Genomic DNA, 19,949 nt, shown 5'->3' with positions numbered 1-19,949 from the left:
TATAGAACATTTGCATCACTGCAGAGATCTCAATAGGACATAATTTGTTTGGAATATCCTCTCTGGAGAATGCAACATTTGTGGGGGAGCATTTGTTTATGGAGGGGTGAGGTGTTGGTACTCAGCACTGAAGACTTATTTTTTATGTATGTTGTTCTTCCTGAACTGTGGCCTCTAAATGCTATACTTTTGGGTCAATAAATAACATCCTTTCTTATAAGACAGCAATTTAAATATAAGACTCAAAAGATAGATGGAAAAAACAATATTACCTTAATTACTGATAAAACTGATTAGAGAACATAGTTTTAGATCTATAGCAAAAGAGACTTTTAGAAGTAGACAGACTTGTCCACCTAGTCACTGTATCAGCTAGAATCTTCAGGCCTTCTCGAGAGGAACATACAGAAACATTTACCAATGGTGTGACCTTGGGGAACTCACTAAGCCTCTTTGAGCCTCAGTTCCCTTATCTGTAAAATGGGAATAATAATATATCAATTTAAGAGTTCTGTGGAGAGAAGTAAATTCATTTATATAGAGCTCAGAACAGTGCCTAGCATACGGTAAGTTCTATTTATGTGTTTGCACTTATTATTGTTATTGCACAATGAAAGATAGCTCAGAATGTACCGTCTGCTGGTAGACAGAGCTTGAAGAGCACCCAAAGGTACTGGGCCAAGCATGATCAGGTTTTTTTTCTCAAGTTCACCAATCAGATAAGTCACTCTTTTTACTACCTGAGTGTGAGCGAAGACTAGGCAGCAGGAGGTGTAACTTTCATACTCTTCAGTCATTATGGAGTGAAAACCTTCACTTCTTTATTGAAACATGCACAGTTATAGATATCTAAAAGTTGGCTCACTTTTGATATATGTGTATATATATATATATATATACACATACACACACATATATATATATAAATTTTTTTTTTAATTCTCTCTGTCCACACTCTCAAACTAGTCCAGTAAAATGTCAGGCAGTTTTGTACCAAAATAGCACTTACACTCTCTCTTTTTCCTACCATATTAGTCTACAATGCAAAAATCAGACCTTGACTCAGCCTAGTGCTGCATTACATGAAAATAGAAATAGCACCTCACCTCAACAGTCATAGAACCTCCTTCTAATCACCATGTGACACATATTAGAAATCTCATTTCCATCTAACAAGGGCATTGCAAGCCTCTAACTGAACTGCACATCTGTCTATTCATGTCTTTTTAACATTGAAATAAACTAAGATCAATCTGTGACAACCACGAATATTATTAAATTAAAAAATTTTGGAAACCAAAACCAAAGACTGTATGAAATGACATTTCCAGGAAAGGCTTCAGGTTTCAACTTATCAGTGTTCATTTTTTTCCCCACTAATTTCTTTCTATTTATTTATTTATTTCAGGATATTATGGGGGTACAAACATTTTGGTTACATGGTATGACTTTGCCACACCCAAACCATGATTTGAGGAGTGCCTTTTTCCCCCTACAATGCTCACCGCACCCATTAGTTGTGCATCTACCCACCCCAACCTCCTAATCCCTGAAGAATATTACTACCATGTGAGCACCATAGTGTTGATCAGTTAGTGCCAATTTGATGGCGAGTACATGTGGAGCCTGTTCTTCTGTTCTAGTGATGCCTCATTTCGGAGGATGGGCTCAAGCTCTATCCAGGAAAATATAAGAGGTGCTAGATCACCATCATTTCTTATAATTGAGTAATATTCTATTGTATACATATACCAAATTTTAATAATCCACTCATGAATTGACAGGCACTTGGGTTGTTTCCACATCCTTGCAATAGTAAATTGGGCTCCCATAAACATTCGGGTGCAGATGTCTTTATCATAGAATGTCTTTTGTTCTTTTGGGTAGATGCCTAATAGTGCTATTGCTGGATCGAATGGTATTTCTATTTTTAGCCCTTTGAAGTATCACCAAATTCTTTTCCACAGAGGTTGCACTAATTTGCAGTCCCACCAGCAGTGTAAGAATGTTCCTGTCTCTCCACATTCTCACAAACTAATAAATTCTTTCTTTAAATGAAATCTTACTTGAAACTCAACATGTGTAGGGGATCAGCAATGCCAATTTCTTCATATCCTAACCTTCACCTTGATTGGCACTGATGCATTCTCAACAGTCTACTGAGATCACTTGTGGTGACCATTCTCATTTAAAACTGAAATTTTATTTTGTGCGTTCCATGAGCTCAAGGGCCTTTGCTGTTTTATCACTTTATTCCTAATACCTAGGACAGTGCCTGACGCAAAGGTGGTGCCTGGTGAATATGTATTCACTGAATGAATGAATATCAGACAGAGAAAACTAAGTTACTTGGATTAAGTCATTCAGTAAGTTGGTGAGGCTGGGACTGGTATACAGTGAGTGACTGGGTAGATGATGGTGTCATTACCAGAATAGGGAATAAAGAAAAAGAGTTATGAGGGAAAAGATGCTGAAATCAGCTGTGGACATGGGAATCTGAAGTCCTTGTGGGACACCCACGTACAGGTATCAACAGACAAGGAGATAAGCAGCCTATTCAGCATAGACTCAGTGATTCAGCACTTCCACTATTCTTTTACAAAAGGTATTGATTCATTTACCTTTCAAGCACTATTCTAGCCCATGGATGTTTCCCATGCTCATATAGCCACTAAGGCAGTTTCTTAAACTTTAATGTGCATAGTGAGGAGGAAGCTCTGTGGCCAGTGCATGTGCTCCGGCCCAGGCTTCGGAAATTGGAAGGAAAGGCGAGTGAGACATGCTCCTTATTGTGGGGGGGATAGCGCAACAGCGAAAAGCATGGCCAAGAACACGGCGAGCGCTTATATATGGCTCTGAACAATAGTGGCAACATGCCGGGGGAAAGCGTGATCACATGGGTTCACATAGGAGGTAACACCTTGCTTATATAAGTATGCTGATTCATGCCTCCCTGGAAGGCTGGCTAGCCGGGGACAGTGGTGGGGAGGCTGGGATGGAAAAAACACTGTGGCAGTCATCTTAGTTGTGGCTAAGAAACCTATTGCCTATACAAATGCATTTTACCTTACACACATGCAAATCATGTGGGGAATCTTGATAAAACGAAGATTCTGATTCAGAAAGTCCAGGGTAGGCCCTGAGATTCTGCATTTTTAACAAGTTCCTGCAGGATGCTGAAGCTGCTCATCCACCACCACAATTTGAGAGCAAGGCACTACAAAACTGTAAAAATGGCTTTAAGAGTTAGGTAGCAGTATTATTTTTCTTTTTTGTAAAATTTCAAAACCCTTACTATATATATTAATAGAATAGTGAACTTGCAAAATTCTGTTTGTTTTCTTCTCATAACCTTTATTTTTGCACTTTAAAGGATATTTTTAGGTTTTTACATATTCACTTTGAAATGTAATATGGTTTTTAGTTCAAGGCAAATTGTCTCTTAATTTTAATAGTGATCTCATAAGCTATTCAGTCTTTCAAGAAATGTTTTTAGATTTAGCCTTAGGCTAAAGACTTTAGGCTAAGTTAAGCAGCTGTTAGAAATAATGAGGTACTGAGGCAGGCTTTGGAAGTGGGTAGATTCAGGACATTTTGAAACATTCAAGCACTTAGGAAAGTACCAATTGTGGAATAGTGACCTACTTCAGAGCTAGGCATAGGTACAGCTATCCCTGTCCTGAAACAGTGAAGAATAAACTTGGTGAGTTGAAGGAAGATCAAGAAGACCAGTGAGCATGTGGCACAAGGGTGAGGAAAATGGCAAGAGATTGAAACTGGAGAGGTAAATAGCAGCCATATCAGGTAGAGCTTTGAAAATCAAAGCAGAGAATCTGGATTTTATTCTAAGTATACTTATAAATATTTAGGGTTTTAAGCAGGAAATTACATGATCTTATTTATTCTCCCTTGTGAAGTTCTCCTGTTTTCTCAGATTAACAAATTCATGGTTCTCTTTAAAGGTCCAGCTCAAATGTCACACTCACTGTAAAGCCGTCTGTCATGTTTGGGGATTTGGGTAGTCCTGTTTAACCAGCTTTCCTAGGGGCGACTTCTTCTCTTTGGCTCCCATCCAGTCAAAGATGAGTCTTAGACACCTTCTTATGCTCAAATAGTTTATTCTGGGAGTGCTCTTCTGAGACAGATAGTGGGAAGAGGCTGGTGGCATGGGCCAGTTATAGTCAGGATTTCAGATGACTGACTGGGAGAGTCTCCATCCCAAGACCATTCTCAGAGTTGGGGAATCCTTCCCCCTTTGTTATACCTGTATTACTTCAGGGTCAGTTACCAGATGTTCTTTCATAAAGGGAGTTTAAGCTATTTGTGTAAGGGTAAGCTTTGTTATAAAGGTTCATGAAAGTTGCATCTGTGCTGAAGTGGCCTTATCTTCTGGAAATCCCTAAGACAGGGTTGAAAATTCCCAGGGCCAGGTTGTATCATGTTGCTAAGTGACATGTATTATCAGTCCTTCCAGAGGCTTGAGTGGGTCTTATGGCGATCATTAATCTTATGGCCACGATATGTCTCATAGTATACTACACCTTCCTTAAATTTGCTAGGCTGTCTCTCTCTTTAGTTATTCCATTTATACATTCCTCAACTATAGTACATGCTTCTACTATAGTACATTTCTCTACTATAATATGTATCACTTGTGTTCCAACTTGTCTTTTCTACTAAACTGTTCACTCCTTAAGGGCAGGGACTGTGTTTTATCTTCTTGTATGCACAGTTCATACTGCAGTGCATAGCACATAGTAATATTATGTAAATGGTTACTTGAATTATCCCTAGATTTATGCTTCTGGTCTTAAGTTTTCTGTGGAATTCCAGCCTATTATTTTCAAATATCTATTGGCATTTTCAATTGACTATCTAGTTTTTCTTCAAATTTAACTTCACATACTTATCTCTTCCTAACTTCTCCATTTGTGTTACTAGTACCAACTTTTTAGTTTTCTTGGTCATAAATTTAGAGTACTTTAATTTATCCCCTGATTCTGGGGATTTCCTTTACTCTCTTTCATTGATTCTAGTCCTGGTTCAGACTTTTATCACCTAATTCCTGGAAAAATGCAACAAAGTTTTGGCTGGCTAGAGGGTCATTCTGGCTCAAATCTCTTCCCTCCTCAAATCCATACTGTGTATCTCTGCAAGATCACTGTCAATGAAATATCATTTTATTCATGAATTCATGCATTGTTCCATGTTTTCAAGTATTTTTGCACATTGTATGACATGCCATTCTGTATAAAACCTTACTTAATGCTCACATAAACTAAATGAGATAGTATTTTTATCTTTATTTTAAAGATAAGGAAATTGAGATTTAGGTACATTAGATTACCTGTTAAAGTTCATGGTTATACCAACAATGAAATGGTAAAGCTGGCATTTGAGCACAGGTCTGCTTATCTGGAAACTCTGAGCTCTGCTTAATTACTGAATTCGTAATATCTTGTTTAAATTCCTGCTTCATTTTGAGGATTTCCATGATATAGCCCATCAGTCCTAATTAACTGATCATTGCTGCTGCACTTCGATTTTCTATTCCATATTTCAAATATCTTTCTAGTTATCTCCTGGGCATTGACCTTTTTTTACTTCAACTGGATTATAAGCTCCCTAAAAAACCAGAGACAATGTATTACACTTGCCTTGAATTTCTATGAGGTCTACTACTGTGTATGGTACACAGTAACTTCTCCGTAATTTATGAAATCTTTAACACAGTCTTTGGAACATACACGTGCTTAATAAATGGTACCCATGATTATCAACTTGAAGATCTTATAGGAAACCAGAGAATTCTGATCTCTTCCTCCGTCCTAAGAACTTTTTTCTTGTCCTCCTTAAAATTCAGACTAATGGTTTCTCAGGTTAAGTTAGTATATTTTAGTTTCACTCCACCCTTTCTATGAAGCAGTGTCACAGAAACTAGGATACAGACATTTTCATAACATTAACAAGCAGCGAAATTCCGTTCACCATTACTACTCTCTTTATTTTGGGAATACTTTGGGGAAAGAAAAATGGAATAGCTGTAGTTATTTTTTTAAAATGAATAGTCAATGTTCTATCTATAGATCGATAAATCTAACTTCATTTCACTTTAATGAAATTACTATGTCTTTTCAAAACTTCCTGGCTCAAGTTTCTGAGGTACAGAACTCGCATTCTTCAGGCATCTCCCGTTCTATAATCCTTGCTTCACATGGGCGCTTCGAGCAGAATCGGCTTAGATCCAGCAATAAGTAAGTCTGGCCTTCTGGCCTGGTGTATAGAGACACGGTTGAGACCACGCAGGGGAAAGGACAGCTTTAAGGCCTCCTGCATTCTGATTTCCAATGGTCCCGCGGATCCGTCCAGTCCCCAGTGAGCGCCGTCGAGCCGTCGCGCCGTCGCGCCACATACGTCATACGCTCTCCCGGAAGCACCGCCGGGTAAGCGGCGGAGGCGTGTCTCGGTATCTCTCCTCGTGTAGTTACCTGAGAAACGCGGAAAGTTGGGCCCCGGCGCCACGGCAACGGCTGCTGAGGTTGTTTTATTCCCCTACAAGAAAGCCCAGCTTGTCCGCGGACCTCGACCCTAAGGCCGACTAGGTCTCTGGCGCGGCGCAATGGAGGTAGTGGAGGCCGCCGCCGCTCAGCTGGAAACTCTGAAATTCAATGGCACCGGCCTTGGGGTTGGCGAAGATCCAGCGGTGCCTTGTCCGGGCTCTGCTCCTGCGCCTGGGCACCGGCTGCCGCTACAATTGTGTGAAGGGTCCCCGGACACTGGGCAGGTCGTGGATGATAACCCTGCCGGGAAGCAGCCGCTGCAGCCTGCTCTGAGCGCTACCGCGGGCGGCACCCCCATGCCGCAGCAGCCGCAGACACAACCGCCGCTTTGCGGGGACTGCGTCACCGGCCCGGGCGCCGCAGAGCCGGCGCTTACCCCGGACTCCTTGGAGACCTCGGACTCGGATTCCGACTCAGACAGGTCGGGTGCCTACGGGCCCCGGAGCAGCGGGGGGAACCGGGGCCTAGGAGCCCAGGGTTGCTCGCGTGGGTGCTGGAGGGTGGGGAGGTCGCTGATGGTCAGGGCACACGTGTTGACGTGTAGTTCGGACCGCCCATTACTTGCTGCCCTTCATTGCACATCGCTTTGTGAATATGAACTTATCAGTTTTGCTTTCCTAAATTTGTTATTCTGAAAGGTTCTACGTATGCATAGTATCTTTTTTAGACTATAGAAAACCTGAGTATCTTAGATTAATTTCCGTAATTACTGTTGGTATCTACCTTTGTGGTTATAACTGAGTTTTGTGTCGGGTCTGAATTTTTTTCGTTAAGTTTAGTGTGTGGTCTTGTTTTTTGAACCAGTTTAATTGAGGATTAGGAAAGGAATTATTTTGTGTGTTTCGAAGTTGGTTCTTGACAACAATGTTAATTTGTAAACACGTGTTCATGGACTTGGCTAAGCAGTGTTATTTAGTATTATTTATACTCTGCATATGTTTTTTGAGAGCCTTTTCTTCCCTTGTGTCTTTTAAATTTGAAACCTGGCAGGAGAGGACTACAGCATGTGACATGTTACACACTGAACATTGTCTACCAAATATTTGAGTGTTATAAGGAGTACTGAACAGGTGAACAAGATAGACAACTCTGGGAGGAGATGAGAGTTTTTTCTGGGAAGTTATCAGCTGAGAGTAGGAGTGGAGAAGGGTGAGTAGAGAGTGAGGGAGAAGGTGTAAATTAGATTGGGGGAGGGGAGTGAGGCAACTATAAACCAAATTGGATTTCTTGGCAGTATTAAGATTACAGTATTATCATCTTGTGGGCTTTCAGAGTTCATTTCACTAGGAAAGTGAAGAAAGTGGTGGATGATTTGGGATAGTTTTTGAAAGCAGAGAAGATATGGTGTCAGAATAGTGTGGACAACTTAGTGTCAGTGTGGACAACTTAGTGTCAGTGTGGACAACTTAGTGTCAGGACACTATTTCTGAACCTTTGTGGGTGATGGCAGAAAGTACCAAATATTTGAAAAAGTGAAAAGAGTTACAACTTTTTGCCTGTCTTAGCTGGATGACGTTTTGATACATATACGTGGTCTTTGGTTTCAAGCTATTGACAATCCAGCTGGGAAGACATGATTTTCAAGGAAGTATAGTACCAGCCAGATTCTACTAGGCTGTTAGAAAAAAGTGCTGTGGGAACTAGAGAAGAAAATAAACTCTACTTTTGGTGGCTAGGGGGTGGCTTTAGAGGAGGTAATATATAAAAAGTAGGAAGAATAGTATAAACCCATATAGCTACCACATTGATTTAACACTTATTAACATTTTGCAACTATTGATTTCATATATATGTATGTTATTGAACAATTTTAAAGTTATAGACTCTTATCTTTAAAGATAATACTTTATCTTTAAATATTTCAGCATGCATTCTCAGTAAGAACCTTTTCTTATGTAAACAATACAATTATCAAACACAACAAAATTAATAATTCCCTTACATCTGATATCTAGTTATAATTTAAAAAAACATATAAAAAACAAGAGCATGAACTGATTTAGGATGGAAGGTCCTGAGAAGATGAAGGTAATAGCAGTGGAATGAAGGCATGATTGTTGTGAGGAGAGGCCAGTATTGGCATCAAAGTTATGCAACTGTTACAGGAAAGCCGGTCAGAAATGAGGCCCTGAAATAGGGTCATAGTGGAAATAGGCAGCAGTGGAAATGAGATGAAGAGGTGGAATAGGACTGATGTTTACCAACCTGAAAATAGGACTTTATCATTGTTGTGAAAATTCAATAGCTCAAAATGATTCCAGGATTTCAACCTATAGTGACTGGATTAAAAACAAAGCAGTGAAATAAAATAGAAAGTCAAGGACAGAAGCAGATTCAGTTAGGAGAATGCACTTTTTTCTTCTTGTTTTTAACTTGTGAGTGTGATGTGTGTAGGTCATTCATACAAAAGTGGCCAGTATGTACTCAGGGATGAGGGCAGAGTTTACAGATGTCAAGGCTGAAGATTTAGGAATTTATCTGCACATGAATGATGATTGAAATCATTGGAGTGGATGATTTCCTCTATCCATGGAAAGAGTACAGAGAGAAGAGAGAAAGTAACTGACGATGGAACCTTCAAAAATAGCACTTATAAAGGTTTGGAAGGAGGAGCAAAACTTAAACTGAGCTAAGGGGTACTGGTAACAGGAATTTCTGTGGAAGTCAAGGGTCAAAAGAGTTTTCACAGAGTAGAGTGGTCAACATGCTTAGTAACTTTGAGAGTTAGCAAGTTGTCTGAAGACAGAAGAAACGCTTTATTGGCAATTAAGTGATTTGGTTGTTGGAGACTAAGAGGTGCCATGCCCAGAGCTCCCTTTTGTCAGTGATTTGTCACATGCTTAGTTATACTCAGATGTATGATATATGAGACTATTGTAATAAGAGGATCTGGGTTATAGCAGGAATTTTATAAATGTCATTGGTGGATTAAAGATTACTTTCCTAATACCATGGTCAGCTTCAAAATGCTAGCTTTTGATTTAGAACAGTAATAGTAAACATGTAGTAAAATTGGTATTTCCTAGTGGAATAATCTTATTTTAATACCATTATAATTGTGGGCTAAGTTTTTAACTTTTTTTTCCCTACAGTGAAATAGATTCAGATAGTTCAAGCTCATCCTCTTCCTCATCGTCTTCATCATCTTCTTCTTCATCATCTTCCTCTTGTGTATCACTTCCTCCAGCGCTGTCAGATGGAGAAGATGATTTGCAAGTGGAGAAAGAAAATAAGAGTCTTCCTCTTAAAACAAAAGATGAGTTACTTCTTAATGTAAGTACTTATATTTGTTAAGTTTAATTTGCATGTTTTAAAATATATTATGGTACTAATAGTGATCTCATTTGGCCTGTATCTGCTTTGTAAATTTGAAGCCCATTCTCAACTTACTGGGCATACTTTTGCTATGCCTTGGCATTGTTATGTAAAAGAGAGGAGTGATCTGGATAATCTCTAGGGTTGCTTTTGACTCTGACATTTGATAATTGTTTTTGCTGGGGTATCAAATTAGTTTGGAAATTTCCATTTTTTATCTTCCCCAGAAGATACTTCTTATGTAGATTGCAACTGTGCTTTGTTTGTTTTGGTATTTTTTTTTTTTTTTTTTTGGTCCATAAGTCAGAAAATTTTTCTCATTAGCAATTGAAAATTTCTTTTTAATTGACTGATTGCATTTAGAGAAGAAAAAATGAAATTCAAAGGGCTGAGGCTTTTAGTATTCCTATTTACTTGAAGTTTTAGAGTGTTTTTATTGCAATTGGAGAAAACTTTATTGTAGAATGGTATTTATTTGCACTTTATAGGTCTGTTTTGCAGTTGACTCCTATGGTGTTATTTTCTCTTAAACTAAACTTTCCCTAGGAGGATGATGTTGAAAACCTATGACCCAAGAGGAAAATCTCAGAATTTCCGAATGTAGGATATATTGCCACGTTTTTTCCTCCACCTCCCCCGTGTACTTTTAATTATTATTAATGCATTTTAAAAGTTGGTGATCACTAATCATAATTATTCTATAACACTTAAAATGATGAGATAGTTTAATGCAAGATTTGAAAAAAAATTTAAAAGCTTCCAGGTCATCAGTAGTTTTTTCCATTACTGTTTGGATTCTACCAATCTTAATTATTTCTGTTTTTCTCTGTGCTACTTATAAGAAGAAGTTTCTTGTCTCACTTATGCTTTATGCATTGAAAACCTTTGGATTTGTGTGCAACTTCATCAGTGGTTCATGTTTTCATGCTACAGATGTGTCTATATCTCTTAATGGTCTTTGTACACAAAGGCTCCCAAATTATAACTGTTTTCTGAAAGCATTAGTAGACTTGTTTGCTCTTGTTTGCCTGTGTCTTGATGGTTGCCTCTTAGAGTATAAAAACCAACAAAGAAAAAGACCACAGTACTTTTAAAAATATATATTTATTATTGTCTTATTTATCTTACTAGATCTGGCATTCTTACTTGGAGAATGTTTTAAAATTTAATGCAAAAATCTTAGCATATTTGTTTAGATATTTTTCTGGATAGAGTACCTATGTTTTTGTAGATAAAAAGGATCTATGGCACAAAGAGGCCAGAAACCATGTTCTTTGAGGACTAAGTTTATATCTGACCTTTTAGCTCTCATAGTGCTCAGTAGAGTGCTTTACAGATAGATAATGGGTTCTGAGTCAGAAGTAATATGAGATTATAGAATAAGTGTGTGAATAGGTATCTTATATTTATTGATTCTTTTAAGAAATTATTATAACACACCTGCCATATGCCAGGTGCTATAAAGTGCTATAACATACCTGCCATATGCCAGGTGCTACAATCCAATTTCTACTCTCATAGTGTCTAGTAAAGGGAGACAGACAGTAAATAAAGCAGACAAATACATTTAATTGCTAAAAGTGCTATTGAATTATGTGAATGTATGTTTGGCTTATGAGAAAATTCCACTTTACTGGGAAATAATGTCAAGCTTTTAAAACTTGGAATGTGGGCTGGTCTGTTCTTTTTGTAATAGTTTCAAGAGATCTTTGGGAAGGATGGAAGAGGCAATTATAGTCTTTATTTTTTCATTTTGGAGTCTTAGTAGCTGTTCACTTTATGTTTATAAGATTAGCAAGGAAACTCATTAGAAGTTCCTAGTCCTTCAGACCACTCTGCTGCTAGAGATAGGTACAGGAATGGTGAATTCCCTGGTCTGAATCTCTGACTTAGGACTCTGAAAGAATTTGTCAGGACTCCTTCAGGGTTTCAACTTTGAAATTCAAGGGAAAAGAAAGACTTGGTACTGAATACCAAGGATGGTAGAGTCACAAGTACTCAATATCTTTCGAACTCTGCTTCTTTCTCCGTTGCTCAGGAGGGCTGGCAGTTTGGCCACTGATAAAGTCCCATGACTTTTGACTTTTAGTGGCTTACCTGGGACCTAGTTCACAAATCATTGATGCCAGTGGAATGGGTATTTGGATTGCCTGGGCATGAGTCACATAGTCACTCCTCTTTGTGTGGGCATGCGTAGGAGAGAGTGTGAGGAGAGCATGTGTAGGAAAGTGAACACTTAAAAAGAGCACATGGGCTAGTGTGAGAGGGTGGGAGTGCATCAGAGACAGTTGGCAGAAAGGGAGTGTGAATGTGTGTTTTATCATGAGGAGTCTGGGGGATTGGATGTGGTATCAGCCCTGTATAAACCGCAAGGACTGGGTTCTCGTTCACGGGAAAGTGAGGCTTATATATATTCCAGAAGGGGATGCTGCGTAGACAGTAATAATTGTACTCTATAGAGGGCAAGAGGGAAATACTTGGAAGTGGTTATCATGTGTGACTTATGTTGGACTCCTGTGGTTGTGAGGAATAGAGACTCAAATTACCTCGAGAGCAGGGAGATTTACTGTAAACTTACACAGGTTGGAAAGCCCCTGGAAACTAAGGCAGCTATTAGGACTGGTCATGCTGTCTCTTATATATGCCTCTTGGATAGTCTGTGTGTCATTTTACTCTTTCTTTACTGACTGGTTTCCCCTGTTTACAGTTAGATTTATCTTTTTAATCCTAGCTTGTACATGGATTTCTGTGTCCCTGGCTCTAAGTACGGTATCTTTTACCTTCAGCTTCCTCACGAACTGGCTAATTAGTGTTATATTTCTTTGCTCACTTTTGGGACAGGTCTGTTACTTAGCTTAGATTTTTTTTTTTTTTTCCTGGGAAAATGACAATCCATTCCTCCTGGGAAGTGTCCTTTCTTTTGTTGAAACTAGTTCTAGTTGGTGTGGTATGGCCATTTTACTCAGGACTCTTGAGATATCCCTTGGACTCTTAGCCAGCAAGGGTTGTATATCTTAGCTCGTTAGAGCTGCTAGCTCAATGTGTTCTATTAATTTAATTACCTAATGAAATTTGGAAGAAAATTAATGAACTGTTCTAGCCATCTTGTCTTTGCTAAAAGTTATGCATAAATTAAAATGTACCAAACAGTTAAAACCAATTTTAGATTTTATGCTGGACCTACAGGGATCTCTAGGACACAGACATGCCCAATTTAACCTAGTTCTTTGTCCAGCCTCTTTCTAAAATGTGTCATCTTCTAGGCAGAAGATGTCATTATTTTCATTCAGGCTTGCTGAGCTTAATTTTTACCTCCATTTAGTCTGCTCCTCAAGCAGGATGTTGCCTCTCTGGGTCTATATCTTTAAATCTTTTCTATTATGGAAAGTTAGAGCCTGGTGATCTAACTACTAACTATGCGGATCTTTGGTTATAGGTATATGGGAGCTACAGTGAGGTAACTTTGTGATTGCTCTTTTAAAATTAAACCTTAGAAAGATGCAAGTTTTTTTAAATTGGGTTATAACCAAATCTTGTCACCCTAGGAAGACTTGGTTGTAACCCAATTTTTTTTTTTTTAAAGTTGGGGTGTGGTGAGGGGAAGGAGGAAAAAAAAGGGATTAGTAAGCAAAAGGGGCATTGAAAAAGGAGGGTCTTAATTGTCTCTCTTTATAATGTCACAATTATATTATATATTACATTTAACCAAGTAGAATTATTCTTTTAAACATAAATCCTTCTTTAATGCTGAGAAGATTTATATACAGCCTACACAGTAACTGTAAAGCAGCATACATTTTATAGCTTTGGAACTAAGTTAAACCACAGAAGATTTATTCAGTGTTTCAGTGAATTGCAAAACTAGGTTCTTTTTGAAATATTTTCACAGCAGTTTATGCCCTGAACTATTCCTTCACATACCTCAAATGTAATTGAAAATGCCGAGTCATTAAAACATTATGACTTAATCAGAAATGAGTTTTGCAAATTAGTGCCCATTGTCAGTGCTCATTGTTTTCTCTTCTGAAAACCTGAAAGGTTTCACATAACATTTTAGTATTATGAGTACAGTGCTTGTGGGGATCAGAAATGGCTAATACTTAAGTAGGGATAATGTTATGTATTTTGGCATATAATGTAGCATAACCAAGAAGAAAATTTAATGCTTGTAGGCAGTTCTTGGGGAAATTTAGCCTTCATAATTTGAAGACTGCTTATTTTATATTAAAAAGAAGTGCAGTTTGTAGTTAGGTTGAGTACACTATATTTTTTTCTGATTCTGGCATTGCAGACACATTCTAAAATGTTCTAACATGAAAGAATGGAACTATCTGGGCCACCTCAAGTGGTTAGACATGGCAGTGGAATATTTCATGCCTGTTTGATCTCCCATCATTTGTGAAATTTTATTACACCTTGGTCTACACTTGATACTGATTGAATGTGTCATTTTCAAGACCTAACTTGGTTTATAAGTTTTGTCCTAAGTGCAGGCATCTTTCATCTTATACTTTTTATGACTAAAGGTGTATTTGGAATTATTACATTCTATTTTAGAATACTGATAGCACTTATTAACATTCTTGTCAAAATGCCTGATATTTTAGTATTGGCTTATATACTTCAAAGGAAATAGTTTTTCATTAATATTTGATGTTCTTCAAAAATAATACTCGAGTTTTTTAAAAAATTAAAAATTTGCACTTTGTTGTACAAAATTATTTCAATAAAACTTACAAGAGGCATGAATGATTCCTTAAATTTCAAATAAATACTGTTTCATCCAGTAGAGTATCCATATATGTCCTGTGTATATAGATATATAATTTTTATTAGACAGAAATATTCCATTTTTTTGTATTCCCCCATTCCCCAGTAGACTTTAATAAGTGAATTCTGATTGCTTTTGAGGATAAAGACAAATATCTGTTAAAGAGTAATGTAGGTAGAGAGTGAGCGTGCACACTTATGCTATTAATAAAAGCAAAGTAACACCAGAGAGTTAATGACTGTCAGATGAATGGGACTGTATATAAGAATCCATAGGATTGAGTGGAAGGGGAGATAAATTGCACTGCAGTCGTCAAGGAAGGCCTCATGGCTTGAACTGAGATTGAAAGATGGATTGGAAAGGAGACATATGTAGGAAGGTGACAAGTGAAGAGCATGAGAATTTTCCCAAGGAAAAGACCGAGTCTGTCACAGTTGTATTCCGGGTGTTGGTTACATAGAAGGGGCTCAAGCAATGTTTGTTCATTCATTCCATGCAGCTAACATTGTTAATTCTCAAATGAACACTTTTTTCACCTTTTAACATTTCTTAAAAATTTGAGTTAATAATCTATGGCATTTTACTTGGCAGTGCTTTTATCTTAATGGTATATAAAACCTGTGTCTTAGAGTTGTTGGGACATGGAATCCTCAACATAAAAAGTATGATTAGAGTTACATTCATTGTTGGAGGTTTTTTTCCTTATTGAAATGGAGTATAATTTTATTTCAGTTTTATATTTGTATGAGTATTTTTGAAGATGTTTTTATGCATTTTGTTTCTGTGACAGTAATTTTAGAGAAAAACAGGACGAGAATGTATTCATTTAAAAGAGAAATATGAAAGACACTTCAAAGAAGTGTTGACTTTCATTTTTTAGGTGAAAATATTTAATGGGCTAGTCTAAGTTTAGTGTCATATACAATAGGAAAATTAATGATGGCATTAATGCTTACTGGTGATAATCTGAGTTCCATGGAAACTTGTAAAATTACTTTCCTTGGAGAAGTTGATAAATTAGACTAAATGTTAAATATGGTCATAGTTGACACAAAGCGTACAGGTGTACAGACCTAATCCACTTTTTTTTCCCAATATGTTTTACCAGCTATAGGAAAAAAAAAATCAGTCATGGCTCTCAGTACTCCAGGGACTGGATCCTACTTTCCAACCATATCTGAAAAGTGAAGGCTCACCTAATAGCATCAGGTAATTGGCTGCCACATGCATGTCCTCTGTTCTTGGGTAATATGAGAAAAGTGGTCAGGTAATATCATTCCACCTTCCTCACTTTTCTCAATTCTCTCCAAACTAGTACCAAAAAGAATTAGTTTCCATTTGGAATGTTTGATTTCTTCCCCTACCATTCTGTGCTGCTCTTTTTCCATATTTTTGAGTGAAAATCCAATTCAAGTTTCTTCACATAATTTTGCCTTAGAAGATCATCAAATTACTGATATTTTTCTTGCGCAATACTAAGCCTCCAAAAGAACTAGCGAAGTCAAGGCTATCATAAAGTATGAAGTGTCATCTTTGCAGAGGGCCACTTTTGACAAATTAGCTCCTTCCACTTTTGCACTGGAAATTTTAGACACCTATTCTTTGACTGATAAGTCTATAATTTAATTTTACTTGGATAGATTTTAACGTTATGTGCTACTGATTTGAATATTTGGTTTAACCGAGTAACCTTGTAGGCCATACCAATGTTAGAGAATCAGAATGTAATAATGTTCATAAAACACAGACAGTAATTGCTCTTTCATGGATATTTCAGAAGTGTGGTTAGGCTCTTGGATTTCTTTAATGCCATAGTTAGGAGATTCTATTATCGCAGAATGATATGTATTAATGTGCAGTTGACCACATGCAGTTGAACATTTTTAAAAATTGTGTTGTTAGCCATTTGTATTACTATTTAGAACTTTTGCTCAGTTTCCTTACTTTTTGTGGATAAAAAAACTGATACCAGAAAGAAAGTGACTTGCCTGAGGTCACGTAAGTTGGGAGGAGCAGATTTGGAACTAGTTAATAGGTACATTTCAGACTGCTGTGTTTTTAGTATTTGTGGAAATGCATAGCAACATTGGAATCTGGTCCTTTGAACTTTTTGATTATTTAGTTCTGAATAATAATTAGCATATTTTGTCTGGGTGAAGGTTGATTGTATCATCCAATGTAAGCTTTTTAAAATTGTGTTTGTTTGGATCATGTTACCTCTTTAATAAATCCTTTGACTTGGAACTGTGGTGTGTGTAGGAAATGAATGATTGCATTTCTTTAGTATGTTGAATTTTAGTTCATTTGCCAAATGCTGTGATGTGTCTGGGGATTTTTATTTCCATGCAGCCTTTTCATATGTTGATGATATGAATGAGTTATTTTGCTTCCTTTCCTTGCCTAGTCTTTGTTGTTATGTATAGAAGTATTGAATAAATATGTTCCAGAAAAGCTATTTGTGGTGTTCTTTGATTTTGAATCAGTAAACATTTATAATATTAATTTCATATACATGATAGCATAGATATTTATCTCTAATTGCAGATAATGTACATCCAAAACAGGCTTTTAGTTACATTTTTTAATTTTGGGAAACAACAAGATGAAAATATAGATTTATCATAAATCTTTACTTCCCAAGTGTAGTAGTCAAGTTAGCCTTAAGACTTCATAGTAATGTGGTGCATGGTAATGTGGTCTTAAAATTATGCCTGTATTAATGGCTGGAAATACACTGATGCTATTAATACCTGGCTATCTGTTTTGTAATGGAGGGTTCCTTTGATGTGTGTGAATGTAAAGCAGTACTACAGCGATGGGAATGTCTATATCAATGCCATCTTAATACCGTAGCCATTGAGCACTTGAAATGTGGCTAGTATGACTGAAGACCGAATTTTTAATTGATTTAATTTTCATTAAATTTAAATTTGTGTCTAGAATTAGATAAATAAAATAAAAAGTCTTTCCCATCTACTCATCCTTTCCACAAGGGTTGTAGGGTAATCCAGGCTCATACTTTAATCTTCTTAACCTGCATTAAATCATCTTCTTGTTTTTTATTTTCAGTATACTTGGTTTTTGCTCACTATATGATGAACAAGGTCTTTCTATCCAAGGCCTCCCTCATCACCTTGACCTTCTATTTTTTCAGTTTATCAGTATGTCTTTTACTTCTGATTCTTTATATCCTGTGTGCATGTCCAAAGGATAATGTCTCTCAGTATGTGTTCTGGCCAGTGTTTTATTGGAGTGTGTCTTTGTGTCTTCTTTGGACCTCATACATACCCTTTCCCCACACATGGAAAAGCAAAGTGGATGATTTTTATTTCCTTAAAGGAGATTATGTGACTGAGGAGATTTACTCACTGTCATGATAAGACTGCTGTGTTTTCAGGGAGCCAAGTGTTTAATGATTGTAATAGTGTTTGCTGCTGCAAACCAGAGGCTATGTGTATCAGTGCTAGGCAGTTAAGCTTGGAAGCCTGCCCTTTTATTTTTGAGAAGGTTGGATTCAGGTCTTCTTCATTCCTTGAGGATTCTGTATTGAATTATATTTTCATTATCTGATATTTGCTCTGACTGAAAAAAACTATGACTTCTGAGATTTTTGTTTAGCTTGGACTAACAAGGTAGGTCAATTCATTTAATAAATATATATTAGATACATACTACATGCTAGCCATCTTCTTGGGTACTATAGCAATGAGCAAGGCTAACCAGGTCCTAGTTATGGTTGGATTTATTTTCTTGTTAGGGAAGTGGACGTTAATCATGTAAACAAAATGTTAGATGATAATGTATTCAGAAGAAAGAAAAATAGTGAGATAATAAAGAATGACAACGATCTTGGTAGTGGGGCAGTACTTTAGATTTAGTAGGGAAGAGTTGGTGACATTTGGTATCCGTACATCAAGGCAAAATTTTATTAATATATTACCCCTTCTGAGATGGCAATCCAAGGAACTTCCCCTTTGAACCTTCTAGAGATCTGTGCCTTTGAACCTAGTAAAGTTTGTGTCTTACAACCTGCCAGAAATGTTTATGGAAAACATGTCTCTTAGATGAATTCTTGTTGATGGAGTTTGGGATATTTTTCCCTTTTTATCCTCTTCTCCTAGCATGCTCATTTAAAATACATCTGTTTTCCCTTGATTCAGTCCCCAAAATATCTGTCATTCTCAAAACAAATATATACTGCTTGACTTAACTGGACTTTCAAAGGCAAACTCTGTAATAGGCTCTCAACCTATCGTACAAGGCTGGTTGCACTCGTCTCTTATGTTTTATGGACAATATTTAGTTCTTTATATGCCTTTTGTGTTCTGTGATGTATTTGGGATAGAGATTGCATGCACATCACTTTTATAGGTGGATCTGTTACTATCAAGAGGCAACTGAATGCCTTCATTGGCCTTTTGTAGGAATGCTCAGGAAACTGTATATACATTCCTATGTTACAAGGTACTAGGATCACTGAATTGGAATTAGAAATGTGCTCATCAAAGATAGCAGTATGTATATTTCCTCTCTAAGTTTGATTTCACGTGAAATCAGAGATCCTCCTCATTTGTAGGCAAAATTTTTCATTCTTTTAATAATATATAGGTCAGAAGCAAGGTAGCAACAGGAGTTAAGGGGGCCTGCCAGACTCTGTTTTTGAGCATAAACGTGAGTCCCTGCCTCATTATAAATATTACGGCTTTGTATATCTTCCCTTATCTTCTTCATGGTGGGTTTTTCATAGTACTACTTGGAGCAGAACATCAGGACTTCATCAGACCCTGTAGACTAAACTGATCAATTTGCAGAAAATTATGTTATCATGATGTCAAAATGATGGAAAGATATGATAAAATTCAACAGTCATTTCTGATTTAAAAAATTTTATAAAATAGGAATAGAAGAAATTTAAATCAGAATGCATCATTATGTTTAGCATTTGAAACATTCCTAATAGAAATAATGCTCACTGTCATCACAATTAGTTGACACTTGAGGTTCTGGAAATACCAACCAGTATCATTTGAAAAGTGAAAAATATGATGACTAATATTAAAAAGCGGGGCAACTTCTTTTTTTGAAGATATGGTTATATAATGAATATATAAGAAAATCACTAGAAATAAATTTTTGGCATGATGGTTTCTTATGTTCAAATAATACCCATTTGCTATTATAAAGAATCCATTTATAATAGCAATAAAATGTATTAAGTAGGAATTTATAATAGTAATGTATAAAATAGCTTGGAGTAAGTCTAAGCACTTATGTGGGACCTATACAAAGACAACTATAATTAA

The 19,949-nt window shown here is 36.9% G+C and overlaps 1 protein-coding gene across 1 annotated transcript in view; it reads left to right on the top strand.

Annotated features, from left to right (window-relative positions):
- The first annotated feature begins 6,472 nt into the window (after positions 1 to 6,472).
- NAF1 (nuclear assembly factor 1 ribonucleoprotein) overlaps positions 6,473 to 19,949 on the top strand; it is a 39,422-nt gene continuing 25,945 nt past the window's right edge. The window contains exons 1-2 of the mRNA XM_069493241.1: positions 6,473 to 6,981; positions 9,653 to 9,833. Coding sequence (XP_069349342.1) covers positions 6,620 to 6,981; positions 9,653 to 9,833 — 543 coding nt within the window. The 5' untranslated portion in view covers positions 6,473 to 6,619. The remainder of the gene's footprint in view (positions 6,982 to 9,652; positions 9,834 to 19,949) is intronic.

This window comes from Eulemur rufifrons, chromosome 18 (assembly GCF_041146395.1).
Source record: "Eulemur rufifrons isolate Redbay chromosome 18, OSU_ERuf_1, whole genome shotgun sequence".
NCBI classification, from domain to species: domain Eukaryota; kingdom Metazoa; phylum Chordata; class Mammalia; order Primates; family Lemuridae; genus Eulemur; species Eulemur rufifrons.
This window is presented reverse-complemented; position numbering and strand designations above follow the sequence as displayed.